Source organism: Cryptomeria japonica, chromosome 8 (genome assembly GCF_030272615.1).
Source record: "Cryptomeria japonica chromosome 8, Sugi_1.0, whole genome shotgun sequence".
NCBI classification, from domain to species: Eukaryota; Viridiplantae; Streptophyta; class Pinopsida; order Cupressales; family Cupressaceae; genus Cryptomeria; species Cryptomeria japonica.
The window spans coordinates 561,446,201-561,460,399 of NC_081412.1; the positions used below are offsets into that span (position 1 = coordinate 561,446,201).

The window sequence follows — 14,199 nt, forward strand, 5'->3', positions numbered from 1 at the left end:
CTAGCCGCACCGACTAACATGACGTGCTATATAACACTGAACTTTCTGAACCAAACTTTACAAGGATTGACACAAAAATTGCCAACATGACCTTCCACACCTCTTCGACATACGCAAGCAAGATACAATTGCTAGTAATTATTTATTAATCAGTGTAGTTGTTAACCTATAAGAAAAGAACTTTATGAATGAAAACTCCTACGTTAAAAAAACACAAAAATGTTTTTCCCTATGAAGAGTTGGAAGTTCGAAAGCCCTCGGGTAGCCGAAGGCATGGGTTCAAAACCCAGGAGGTAGATGTTAATTACATGCGGAACCTCTGTTAGTAGACAATGTCTCAAATAGCACCAGTTTTAGAAGAAAATGGAAAGTAAAGGCTCTGGGATTGAAGTTGCAGTGGAAAACGGCGGGGATACTTCATATTATTGCGAAGATTTTGAGTGGGAAGACCTAAGAAATGAAATTGAAACGAAATCAAAGCATCAATGTCGGCACCCGGATACAACCAAGTTTAGCGAATCAGTTGAAGAAGCCAGCAACAAAGAAGCATGGCAGAGCTTTCATCAACGGCATTCTGCAGGAACATTTTTCAAGGTAAACCAACACTTTCGTTTTTTCATCATTATACTCTCTCTTCTGTACGGTGAATATAATCTGTTATTCAATTCAGGAGCGCAAGTATCTGTTAAAAGAATTCCCCGAGTTGTTGAAAGCAGATGATAGTACTAGTGTTTTAGAAGTTGGTTGCGGGAGTGGCAGCTCTGTACTTCCTATCTTGCGGTATTTTCTGCAACCTATTTAGTATAGCTTTTTATATTTTCATCCTTCTAAAATAAAAAGGATTTCATGTTCACATAGAAACCAAGATTCTTGCAACAAGAACAGACATAATTTGCATGTTTCATAATTTAAACTCTTTGAGTTGATGCCCAATTTGCAAAACAAGATCTGAACTCTTTGAGCCGATGCCCAATTGGGTGTGTCAAATCCTCTTTTTCATTGTTCAAAGTCTTCTAGCTGATGCTTTATTGGATAGGGCAAGACCTCTTATTCTTGATTTAAATCCTTTCAGTTGATACCCAATTGGGTTTGGCAAAGCACTCTTATTGGTTATGTAGAGGTGAATCTATTTGGCTATGTAATCTGTTTGCAAGGCTGTCGTGTTTCCGGATCCATTTATGTGTCATCCACTGCTACTAGGACTGCTGGGAGTTCAGCCTTTGTACATTACCATATCCGGCTCTTGAATCGTATAGCGGTTTGCTTTTTACGACAACATTGTATCTAACATGCCCTACAATAAGAAAAGACAGATCCATAGAATACCAGTTCGTTTATGCTTAGATGATTTGAGAGATTTGCCAGAGGTCTCCTGTGTACATTTTCCAATTCCTGAATTGCATATCATGAAATTAACATTCTCAAGCAATGTTCAATTGGATGTAACATAACCCCATTTCCGGTATGTAGAGATAAGGGTATTGGGCTTTTACTATTTGCAAGGGTGGGGTGATTCCTCCTGTGGTTGGGTATAATCCCAGGTCCCTGGGATTGTCTGGCCTCTGGTGTTCCATGCACATTCATTTGAAGTAGGGCTTCCTGAAAGTGTGGATTATTGTTTGAGCCTCGAGCATCACCAGCTAAAAAAGAAAAGCAAAAATCAATAGTAGTTCTTTTGTGTTACTTCTCTGATTGGGTATCGCCACTCCTTTGATATTTGGCTTGCACATCTTCTGGGCTGGCTGTGCTTTATCTTGCTTGTGTGGATTATGAGTTATCTGCAACTACCTCTTATAGTGCTCAGTTTGTGCCCAGTCTGGGCTTTACAGCCACCTTCATCATAACTTTAACTAAGCCAAGTCCTCAATTTTCATTGATTGGCCTTGTTCAATGGCTTAATTAGGAAAATTGTTTGCTACTTAATTAGATTCTCTATAGAGATTCTGGAAAGACAGTGTCAGAATTCTTGTTCTGATTTGCAGCATCCATCCTTTATATCCTTGCCACCCCAACTGTCCCGTACACCTTAGATTCTAGTCTTAGACAACCATAAGTGGCCTATGATTCAGCCTGGTTATTTATTTCTCTCAAAAAACTTATGACATGCAACTAGCCAAGTTTTGTCTGAACAGCTAGGTAGTTACCAGCTTCAGCCTCGGTTGCATTACTCCCAGAAGCCCCATCAAAACTGAATTTGATAAGTGTTGTTTGTAACTAGGAAAGAGGGTTCAGATTGCCCTAAGGCAACATCCGAACCCCTTCCCTTAAGTATAACGTGGAGGACCGGTTCTAAAAGGTTAACGTGCCCCTAAACAAAGACCAGCCCTATTTACCACGCCACATTAATAACTTGGCACCAAAATGAATATGTAAAACAAAGCCGACTTAGAGGTTATGTGGGTTAAATGATCATATAAATAATGATCATTTACCAAACACAAAAATACGATCTTATTTCCTCTTGCAAAGCGAAATACCTCTGCAACTAAGTGTGCGAAATTGAGAAGTAAATTGGGCGAACTTATCCAAGAAGGTCAAAGGCATTTGATGTTCCAGATTTCTGTTAGAGAGCATATTTAATGCAGACTTGGAGTAATTAGAAGGGCAGATCTGACTGTTAAAGGATGCAGATCTGATAAGAGGTTGAAGGTTTCAGCTAAGTATTGTATTGGTACAATTCAGATTGAATACATAATTTGACCTGTGGGTCTTTAGTGCTGGGTTTTTTCTCCTTGGAGGTTTTCCCAGGGTATTTGTGTTTGTCTCTTATGCACTTACTTTCATTCTGTCATTTACTTTACTTAATATTAGCAAACAATTAAATACTGATAATCTGATTACTAATTTGGGTTACAAAATTTAACATGGTATCAGAGCTAAGGTGTTACTAACTTCAGATTTCAGTATATCATTTGTTGCATTTAGTTGCTGTTTGTTTTCAGATTAAAATGTCAGGTTTGAGGGCTGAAGACAAACTTGATGGAGCCCTTGATTTTGTTGCTTGGAAAGTTCGTATTCTATTGATTCTTGAAGAGAATGAACTACTTAAATTCGTAGAAGAAGAAAGGCTGTCCCCTCTTGAAGATGTTGAAGAACTGAAGCAATTCAAGAAAGACTCCCTCAAGGCTAGGAAGATCATAATTGAACCCGTCAAGAATCATCTTGTCATTGTCATATCAAAATTTGCTTCTGCCAGGGAAATGATCAAACACTTGGAAGGGATGTATGAAGTCAACAACCTCAACAGAGCTCTTGCTCTAAGGCAGCAGCTACTTCACATCAAAATGAAAGAAGAAGACTCAATCATGGCCTACTTCATATAAGATCAATGAACTAAAGGACAAGCTAAGTACCCTTGATTGCCAAATTTCAGATAAAGATCTTGTCATGATTGCATTAAATGGTGTCATGATTGCATTAAATGGTCAACCTGATGAATGGGAACCATTCTTTCGTAGCATTGGTGGAAGAGCTGATCGTCCCAACTTTGAGCATCTTCAATCTGATTGCATTGAAGAGGAATCTCAAATTGAGGTAAGAGGAAAACTCAAGAACTCTCACAAAGATGATAATCATTTTCTTATAACTAAGTCTAGGAAAGGTGGGCATTGGAAGAAAGAAAAGAGAAGCAAAGATTTTAGATCCTCCTCTTATGATCCAAGGAAAAAGTCAAGAGATTCCTCCCACATTCGCTGTTTCAGATGTGATAAGTATGGTCACTATGCTAGAGATTGTCAGAATGATCCTAAGGAAAGAGAAGTCAACTGAAATGAAGTTGTTGAACAAAATGAGGACTATCTTCTTATTTCTGCTCTATCAAGCAACGTTCCTACGGACAGTAATGCTTGGATAATTGACAGTGGTGCCTCCAGACACATCTCAGGTTTTTGTGAGCATCTTTTAGATCTGACAAAAAAGGATACCAACCTTCATGTGGTAATCGGTGATGATACTCGATACTCGGTAAAAGGTTCTGACACTACCTCTTTAAAACTAGATTCTGGTATTTCCTTACAACTCTGTGATATCCTTTTTGTACCTGGTATTAAAAGAAATCTTATTTCCATTTCTGCTTTAGAAGATAAGGGTTTACAAATAGCATTTTCTAAAGGGAAAGTACTTGCTTGGTCTAAGAAATCTAACTTCAAATCTGCTCGTGCTATTGGAAATAGATATGATAGTTTATATAAGCTTGCAACTAACCCAATTCAAGCTCTCATTCATGAGGCCCCTGAATCATGTGAGCTATGGCATAGAAAACTTGGACATCTACACTTTCAAGCTCTGCCCACTCTTGGTAAAATGGTTAAAGGTATGCCTAAACTTAGTTTATCCCGTGATGATGCTTGTAAAGGTTGTGCAATGGGTAAGAATGTGAAGAACCCTTTTCATAGAAGTGATAGTAGGGCTAAAGAAAGGTTAGAACTTATTCATTCAGATCTATGTGGTCCCATGTCTGGTGCATCTTCTAGCGGCTTCCTTTATTATGTTATCTTCATAGATGATTTCTCTAGGAAAACTTGGATTCTAAAGAGTGTGAAGAAGTCTTAAACAGATTTAAAGAATTCAAAGCCTTGGTTGAAAACTCTATTGGAAATTGAATTAAATGTTTAAGGTCTGACAATGGAGGTGAATACACCTCAGGTAGTTTTTATGAATTCTGTATTGAGATAGGAATTAAGAGGGAGTTCTGTGTTCCCTACAATCCCCAGCAAAATGGAGTTGCTGAAAGAAAGAACAAGACCATTGTTGAAGTTGCAAGAGCCATGATTCATGATCAAGGCCTACAACCTTTCCTATGGGCGGAGGCATCCAAAACAACAATTTACATTCAAAATAGGTGTCCTCATCGTGCTCTAAAGAATGTAACTCTTGAAGAAGCCTTTACAGGAATCAAACCTGACATCAGCCACCTAAGGATATTCGGGAGCCCTGTGTATGTTCATGTGCCTAAAGAAAAATGAACCAAGTTGGATTCTTCTGGAAAGAAAGGCATCTTAGTGGGATACAATGAATCGTCCAAAGCCTTTAGGATCTACATTTCAGGTCAAAGGTATGTTGAGGTAAGTAGAGATGTAACTTTTGAAGAAGATATTGCTTTCAAAAGATCTAAAGGATCATTATCTGATAATGATGATAATGTGATTGAAAATCAAGATTCAAATGTTGATGCTAACCCTGAGATATAGAAGGAGTTCGTTGACCTCCCGGATCAGGAAGTTCAGGATGATCTAGTAGAACCCATGGACTCTACAGATATACCTAAGGATATTGTGTTCAACAAAAAAAGGCCACTTTGGGTTAGAAACAGTATTCAAGATGCTGAAGGATTTGTTGCTCCTAGAGGAACCTTTAGAGATAGCAAGAAACCCCAAAATCACGCCAACTACATTTCTGTAATGTGTAACATGATTGAGTTTGAACCTCACGATGTCGAAGAGGCCATGTCTCATCATGCTTGAAAATTAGCCATGGATGAAGAGTATGGGTCTATCATCAAGAATGATGTCTGAGACATTGTACCCAGACCCAAAGGTAAGTCTGTTGTTTCCTCTAAATGGCTATTTAAAATTAAGCATAATGTTGATGGTAGTATTGAAAAATATAAAGCTAGATTTGTAGCTCGTGTTTTTTCTCAAAAGGAAGGAATAGATTATGAGGAAACATTCGCTCCTGTTGCTAGATATACTTCTATTAGATCTATAATAGCTATTGCTGCAGCCAATGGTTGGGAACTACATCAAATGGACGTTAAGACAACCTTCCTCAATGGTGTCATTGAGGAAGAAGTCTATATTGAGCAACCAGAAGGTTACGTAATCCATAAAAGAGATTCTCATGTCTGCAGGTTGAAGAAAGCCTTATATGGGCTCAAACAGGCTCCTTGTGCTTGGTATGAAAGAATTGATAAGTACCTACTAAGCTTAGGATTTCGTAAGAATGATGCTGATGCTAACATTTACTTGAAAGTATATAATGATGATATGCTTATTCTGGTTTTGTATGTGGATGATTTATTTCTCACTGGTGAAAATAAGTTAATCATGAGATGTAAGAAAGAATTAGCCTCAGAATTTGAAATGAAGGATTTAGGTCTAATGCATTACTTCCCAGTGTTAGAAGTATGGCAAAAATCCAGTGGAATTTTTCTAAGTCAAGGAAAATACACTATTGACATTTTGAAAAGATTTAGAATGATGGACTGTAAATCTATGTCTACTCCTATGGAATCTAACTTAAAGAAGTTAAGTGTTTCTGCAGCTAACTCTGATTTTGCAGATCCATTTGAGTACATGCAGTTGATTGGATCCTTGATGTATCTAGTCAATACTAGATCAGATATCTGTTATGCTGTGAATGCCCTCAGCTAGTTCATGAGCTTGCCTAAACTTGTTCACCTGGTTGCTGCCAAGCACATTCTGAGATACCTGTGTGGCACTATTGGCTATGGGCAAAAGTATTCATTTAATAGCTCAATCTTATTGGAAGGATATTCAGATTCAGATTGGGCAGGAAGTGTCAAGGACAGGAAAAGTACTTTGGGTGTTTGTTTCAACTTGGGCTCTGCAGTAATCTCTTGGGCATGTAGAAAGCAATCTTCAATAGCATTGAGCACTGCAGAAGCTGAGTACATTGCAGCATCAGTTGCATCTAGAGAAGCAGTGTGGTTTCTCAAACTTATTGTTGGATTATTTGGTCAACCTAGTGGTCCTACCACTATTCATTGTGATAATCAAAGCTGTATAAAGATGTCGGTAAATCTTGTGTTCCATGATCTGTCCAAACATGTGGAAACCCATTATCACTTCATTCGGGATATGGTGCAAAGAGGCACCATTCAGCTGAAGTATATTAGCACAGATGACTAGGTTGCAGATATTCTTACCAAACCTTTATCCAGAGTGAAGTTCGAATACTTCAGAGACAGACTTGGTATTATGGGAAATGAAGTCCTTGTTGAGAGGGAGCTTCAATCTCAGTGACTCTATCTGCAGTGTTTTGATCATTCTTTGCTTGTGTGCAAGAATGAAAGGATCCACTCTATGCTAGTGTGCTAGATGGAAAATTGTAATTATGTAAAGACCCACTTTTGTATTACACTTTCTATGCTTGTGTGCTAGAACCATCCTATGCTCGTGTGCTAGGTGGAAGATGTAATTCTATGCTTGTGTGCTAGATGGAACTCTAAAGGTTCAGATTATGTATTCTCCTCTTCCCTAGTTAAGAGGGAGTGTTGTTTGTAACTAGGAAAGAGGGTTCGGATTGCCCTAAGGCAACATCTGAACCCCTTCCCTTAAGTATAACGTGGAGTACCGGCCCTAAAAGGTTAACGTGCCCCTAAACAAAGACCAGCCTTATTTACCACGCCACATTAATAACTTGGCACCAAAATGAATATGTAAAACAAAGCCGACTTAGAGGTTATGTGGGTTAAATGATCATATAAATAATGATCATTTACCAAACACAAAAATACAATCTTATTTCCTCTTGCAAAGCGAAATACCTCTGCAACTAAGTGTGCGAAATTGAGAAGTAAATTGGGCGAACTTATCCAAGAAGGTCAAAGGCATTTGATGTTCCATATTTCTGTTAGAGAGCAGATTTAATGCAGACTTGGAGTAATTAGAAGGGCAGATCTGACTGTTAAAGGATGCAGATTTGATAAGAGGTTGAAGGTTTCAGCTAAGTATTGTATTGGTACAATTCAGATTGAATACATAATCTGACCTGTGGGTCTTTAGTGCTGGTTTTTTCCTCCTTGGAGGTTTTCCCAGGGTATTTGTGTTTGTCTCTTATGCACTTACTTTCATTCTGTCATTTACTTTATTTAATATTAGCAAACAATTAAATACTGATAATCTGATTACTAATCTGGGTTACAAAATTTAACAATAAGTCCATGAATTGGGAGACTCCTTTTGGCCCTTCTTCTCTTTTGTGTTCTCCATTCCATCCTGTTAACCGAGGAACTTTTATTCAAGTTTTGTCAGTATTATTATAGCATAATTTAAGCATATGCATAGTTTCATTCTACTGTTATTATTGTCATTCTAATATGGGTCAGTTTAGTGGAAAACATAGATCTATGAACTTACAAGGGTACCAATTATTTCCTTCTTTTCTACGTCTTTTACTAAAATATTTTGTCAGGGGAACTGCTATTTACTCTTCTTATAAACAAATCTATATAAGCGGTAGTATCATAGGAGGACACAGAGCTCACTCAAAATAGGGCTTACATAAAGTTATAGATATTCTGGTAAAGGTTGACATATTTACTAGAGCTACCTTGACAGAAAGAGTCAAAAAACCCTAGCAGAGACAAGAAAGTACTTTTCTTAGTTTTGCAATTCTTCAGTGGGTCATTATCATAATTAAAAAATAGAAGTTTCAGCATTTTATACTGATTTTGCCAATGATTTTTGGGGCAACCAACATTCTTAATACTGCTTTAGTGCAATGTCCTTGGCAGGACTGTTAAAAGATGAATTTGTTTTTGAAAATAATCAATACAAACCCAAGCTCTTTCTGATCACCAAGCACTTGGTGTGGTCAAGGTGTGAGCATACACAAATTGGGTTATAGATAAGCACGTAATCACAAATGAATTGGTGGCAAGCCATTCATATTACAATAGCATTGAACTAGCAGAGCATATAATAGAATCGATTAATGCCATAATGGCAGATGAGAATATGCAAATTTCAATCAATGCCAAACTGACATATAACAAGCGGAACTGTGTCAATACCAAAATGACAATTATATCATCTGATTCCGAGTTAAAGCCAAATTGGCGAATAATGATATGCAATTAAAAAGGGATCTGGCAGTGAATCGTCCAAGATCTTCTTACAATAACATGTTATTAATTAGTGGTAAACTGTGCAGTTGATTATAATGTAAATAGTAAACATGAACTTTGAATTCCAAACCCAGGCATTATTGACTGAAATGTCATGCCACCAAATTGATACATCTAATCAGCAACCCACATGCCTTGATCAGCAGACCCATCGAAGAAATTGTCTTACTACAGTAAGACTTCACAATTTCTTCCTCTCACCTATCTCCTATGAGGGGAAATATTGTAGACCAGACTTCACAAACCCATTGCTTATCTTCTATGGTCAAGAACATTGCAAACCCAATATCTTAAGATCTACGTTCAATAGATTACGTATGATCTCTTCTACGGCATGACCAAAGAATTAGTTAAGAATAATTAACAAGGCACAATATGAAGCAGCAGTTTAGCTATGTGATTGTCAAGAGGACACATTCCTTCCCAAAGATCACCACTGTGAGAAAAGTCACAACCCTATACACCCATGATGGAGAAGTATAAAAGCACTGTACCAAGCGATCAAGGGGGGCATGAAAAGGAGGGAGAAGAGACTCAGATGTAGGTACAGCAATCAATAGAAGCAAATCGATATTCATAAGATGGTGTCAGTTTGTAAATCAGCACAAGGATTCATCCAAAAAACAACAAATCAGTAGCATCGAAGAAGAGAAGATCAACCAGCACTCAAGCCAATACAAAGTTACAAACTCAGAAATTAACACATATATATACATCACACAGCAATTACATAACTATCAGATATTGTGGATCTAAATCAAGGCACTAATCCAGGCTTCAACTAGGAATTCTAGGGCAAATTGAGTAAACTCCCAATAGGGGCATTACACGAAATTGGTTGTAAGAACTAGGAATATCAACTGTTAGACTTAAGAATCTGCATGTAAATGAAAATCGAAGTTGCATGGACATTAGGGCCATTTTTCAAGGCCCCTAACATAGAAACAGCAAGATATGATATTCATGAAAAAAACATGCTCATGTATATAACACAATTTCCTAAGTTATTAGAAGTGTGTGTGTGTATATATATATATATATATATATTTGTATTGTAGAAGATTTGAACTCAGCACCATATTTTACTTTATATATTTAATATTTATACTTGAAAAAACCCATATATATGATCTTCTTTTATGATCGATTATTTGAATTATATAAATCTATTTATTATTTTATTTAAATTTTCTTAAAAATTTAAGATAGATAAGTATATGTGAAACTTGCATGGTGGCCTAATGCCTTCATGTCATATTTCAATTAAACTAAAACTATAAATAAAGCTTTTAAGGGTTGCGACTAGTTAGTGGACCCTAAAAGGCCAAGAAAAAAGTGTAGAGAAAACTTAGAGATATCTTTCTTGAGGCACCTAATTTTTGAATCAATTCGAGAAGGATATATATGCTAGTATTAATATATTAATATAATATAATATAATAATTAAAAAAGAGGTCGGAAGCCCAAGATTCTTAAAATCCAAGAAGAGATCGCAGCTGGTTTCCAGTCTACAATTGTAGACAAGTTTTCACCCCACTCAAGACCAAGAAGAACATGTTGTTCTTCTCGGGTGCAATGAGGATCATATCTTGGAATGTCAGAGGTTTGAATGCCTCTGACAAGAGGGGACGGGATCAAGCAGCAGCTGGATTCCTCCCAAGCAAACATCATTTTATTGCAAGAAACAAAGTTTTTTGATGAAGCCTCTCAAAAGATTTTTGAAAAATGGACTTTATGGGATTTCATACATGTTCCTGCAGTAGGGGCTTCCGGTGGTATTCTGACATTGTGGAATCCTAGGACAATCAAAGCAAAAACCTTGAACCAAGGGACAAATTGGCATCTTATTCTTATTGAAAATTTTGATTTATCCTTTCTTCTCTTTAATATTTATGGTCCAACAGCTCCTCATGAGAAACATGCTCTTTGGAATACCTTATCTTATCAAATCCATCTACAGGGAGCTCAAAAAATCATCTTAGGAGGTGATTTTAATGCCATTTTGTCTTAGGATGAGAAACAGGGAGGCAACCCTACTGCTTCTAAGGTGATTGATAACTTTAGATCTTTTGTGTCTGATAACGCCCTTTCTGACATTTCACCTTCTAATGGTCAATTTACATGGACAAACCGGAGAACTTCCCTTCAAATAGCAAGTAGATTGGACATGTTTTTCACTTCATATGAATGGATCCTTCAAAAATATACTTTCAGCTCTAAATATTCTATCGTTCTCTAGATCTGACCATTTTCCTATCTCATTATGCTTGGATAAACATGAAGCTTCCCATCATAGACCTTCTTTTAAATTTGAAAGAATGTGGTTTCGGCACCCACACTTTCATGCTCTGCTTCGTCAATGGTGGGTAAGTGCCCCCTTCTGTAGGGGGAACAAAATGTTTCAACTTTATATGAAAATGCAGTTTGTAAAAGCAAATATCAAAGTCTGGAATAGGGAAGTATTCAAAAACATCTTTGCAGATAAATCAAATGTAGAGAAGGAATTAAAGGACATCAACGAACTTATCTTTTCTAATGGGATTAATCCTGAAACCTTCTCGAGGCAGAAGCATTTACAAAGATACTAGGAAGAGTTGTTGCTCTAGAGAGGAGGAGTATTGGAGACAAAAATCAAGGGAGCTATGGCTAAAAGACGGGGATAAAAATATTAAGTTCTTTCAGGCATCCGCAAAGATTAAGCAAGCTGCATCTACTATCTTTTCTATAAATGCCTCTTCTTCGGGGATAAAATTAACTAATGAACAAGAAATTAGGGAAGAGGGTGAACTCTTCTTTAAAAATCTTCTTGCTCCTTCTCCTCCTTTTGTTCCTGAGGAGTCCAGTGTCTAGGTATTGCTAGATTTCATCCCTTGTCTGATTTCACAGCGTGATAATGATTATCTGATGCAACCTTTCTCTCTTGCTGAACTTCAAGAGGTGGTAGTTTTGATGGCTCCTGACAAGGCTCTAGGTCCTGACGGTTTCACCATGCTATTCTTTCAAAAGCGTTGGGACATTTTAAGTTTTGATCTTTTAATGGCTCTGGAGGAGTCAAGACAAAAAGCTTTTATACTCAAGAACTTCAATTTAACCCATCTTGCTCTTATCCCCAAATCCAACAACCCTCGATCTTTTGCAGACTTTAGGCCTATCTCCTTGTGTAATATAGTTTACAAGATCTTCACAAAAGCTATTTATCTCTGGTTAAAATCCTTGATACCTAAAGTAATATCTCCTCAACAAGGAGGTTTTGTTCCTGGCAGGGAAACATCGGAAGGTGTGCTTGTGGCCCATGAAGCTTTGCACTCAATTAAGTCTTCACAGTCCCCTGCTTTCATAACTAAATTAGACATGTTGAAAGCATATGATAAAGTATGTTGGTCTTTTCTTTTGAGAGTGCTTAAAAAGTTTGGCTTTTCGGAGAAGTGGTGCAAATAGATCAAAAATTGTCTCTCTGGTGCACATTTCTCAGTTATTATTAATGGTAATCCTTCTGGTTTTTTTCGAGCCACTCAAGGAGTTCGACAAGGTGACCCACTATCACCTTCTCTCTTCATTATCATGGCAGAAGCTTTTAGCAGATTGGTCAATAAACAACTGACTCTGGGTCTTTGGAAGGGGGTATGCATCCCTAATACTTCAATTTCCATCACCCACACTTTATTTGTAGATGATACACTTTTATTTGGTTGTTCCAACATTCAAGAAACAAGGCATATTAAGAAAATGTTGGACATATATACTTCCGGATCTGGGTAGAAAATCAGTGCTCAGAAATCTAAATTATTCATATTTAATACTTCTGAAATGGTGTCTAATAGCATTATCCAGACATTGGGCTTTCCAGTGGATTCTCTTCCATCTTCGTACTTGGGCATCCCTTTCTTTATGGGAGTAGGGAAACCCTCTTTTTGGAATTCTGTGATTGACAGATTAAAAAGAAGAATTTCTGTGTGGAAAGCTAGATGGTTATCTTTGTCAGGCAGAATCCTTCTTGTCAAAACTGTTTTGGCTACAATCCCAAACTACTACATTTCAGTCCTTCAAGACCCGAAATCTATTGTTTCCAATATCGAGAAAATTATTCGGAATTTTATTTGGAAAGGTAATCTTTTAGAAGATAAAAAGATCCCGCTTGTGTCTCTCAACAAAATGACTACAAGTAAATCTATGGGCGGGGTTGGTTTACACGATCTTTCAAAAAGGAACAAGGCCTTTGGGGGAAAGTTGGTTTGGAATATTTATGTAAAACCACATGCTTTGTGTTGTCAAATTATGCAAGCAAAGTATTTAGATACTCCTACCCCATCACGTATTTTTACTATCCTTGATCCTCAATCAGGCTCTGCAGTTTGGAACTTCATGATGGCTTCTAGGAATGTGATTACTAGATATTTATCTTGGCAAGTACATAATGGCAAAGATGTCAACTTCTAACATGATTCATGGAGTGGTCTACCCCCTCTTAATCTTGAGGAATCTCTAGTAGATGCAATCCCCATATTTATTACTCAATGGGGATCTTACCTTTATGATTACATAGATGATCTTGAGAAGCCTTCAAATCGTGTCATTTGGAAGAATCCAACTTCACTCCCAATCTCCCCGGCTCAAAAGGTAAAATTTTCTTTGATTCTCAAGAACCGCATTATTTTTATCTCTAATGGTTCGGACAAATTGATATGGTGCCTTGCGAAGAACGGAAAGTACTCTATCAAGGAAGGGTATAAGGCAATTCATCAGATGTCGGTTCAATCCTATTCACAAAGAGCTTATAACTTCTGTTGGAACAACATTATTCTTCCCAAGGCAGGGATATTTGCTTGGCTTGCTCTACACGAGAATACTTACCAGTGAGAGACTTGATAAATTGAATATTGCACCTCCATTTGTCTGTGTACTTTGTGGTGAGCATAATGAAACATTAGATCATCTCCTCCTCCAATGTGATTTTGCTCATTATTGTTGGATGTTTGTGCTTGCTAAACTTTCCTTTAGCATCCCTCTTCCAAATAATGTATGGGATTTGTTCTAGTCTTGGCCAGTCTTATACTCATCCTCTCTTTTTGCATGCATTTGGAAAGTGATCCCATCCACAGTAGTATGGTCACTTTGGTGGGAAAGAAATAAGTGTATTTTTAGAAAGCAAACATCTCCTCTTTTTGATGTTTTCAATTACATTGAAAAATCAGTATCAGAACTGGTTAATGCTCATGTTTCAAATCAGTTCAATCCAAGTAAGGAATTTACTTCTTGGGATGGTCAAGTTATTAATTGCTGGAAGGGCATCTCTATTCCCGTATCACCTTGCTTTCCGAGAGTGAGGATTA

At 37.3% G+C, this 14,199-nt stretch overlaps 1 protein-coding gene across 5 annotated transcripts in view; it reads left to right on the plus strand.

The window, feature by feature from the left end:
- The first annotated feature begins 203 nt into the window (after positions 1 to 203).
- The window catches only part of LOC131067087 (uncharacterized), an 86,791-nt gene continuing 72,795 nt past the window's right edge, over positions 204 to 14,199 (plus strand). For 2 of the 5 annotated variants that reach the window (XM_058002013.2, XM_058002016.2), the window contains exons 1-2: positions 204 to 594; positions 671 to 780. In XM_058002013.2, the coding sequence (XP_057857996.2) occupies positions 364 to 594; positions 671 to 780 (341 nt within the window). In that variant the 5' untranslated portion in view covers positions 204 to 363. Of the gene's footprint in view, positions 595 to 670; positions 781 to 14,199 lie in introns of those variants that run through there. The other 3 variants (XM_058002014.2, XM_058002017.2, XM_059209854.1) reach the window with 3 other exon arrangements.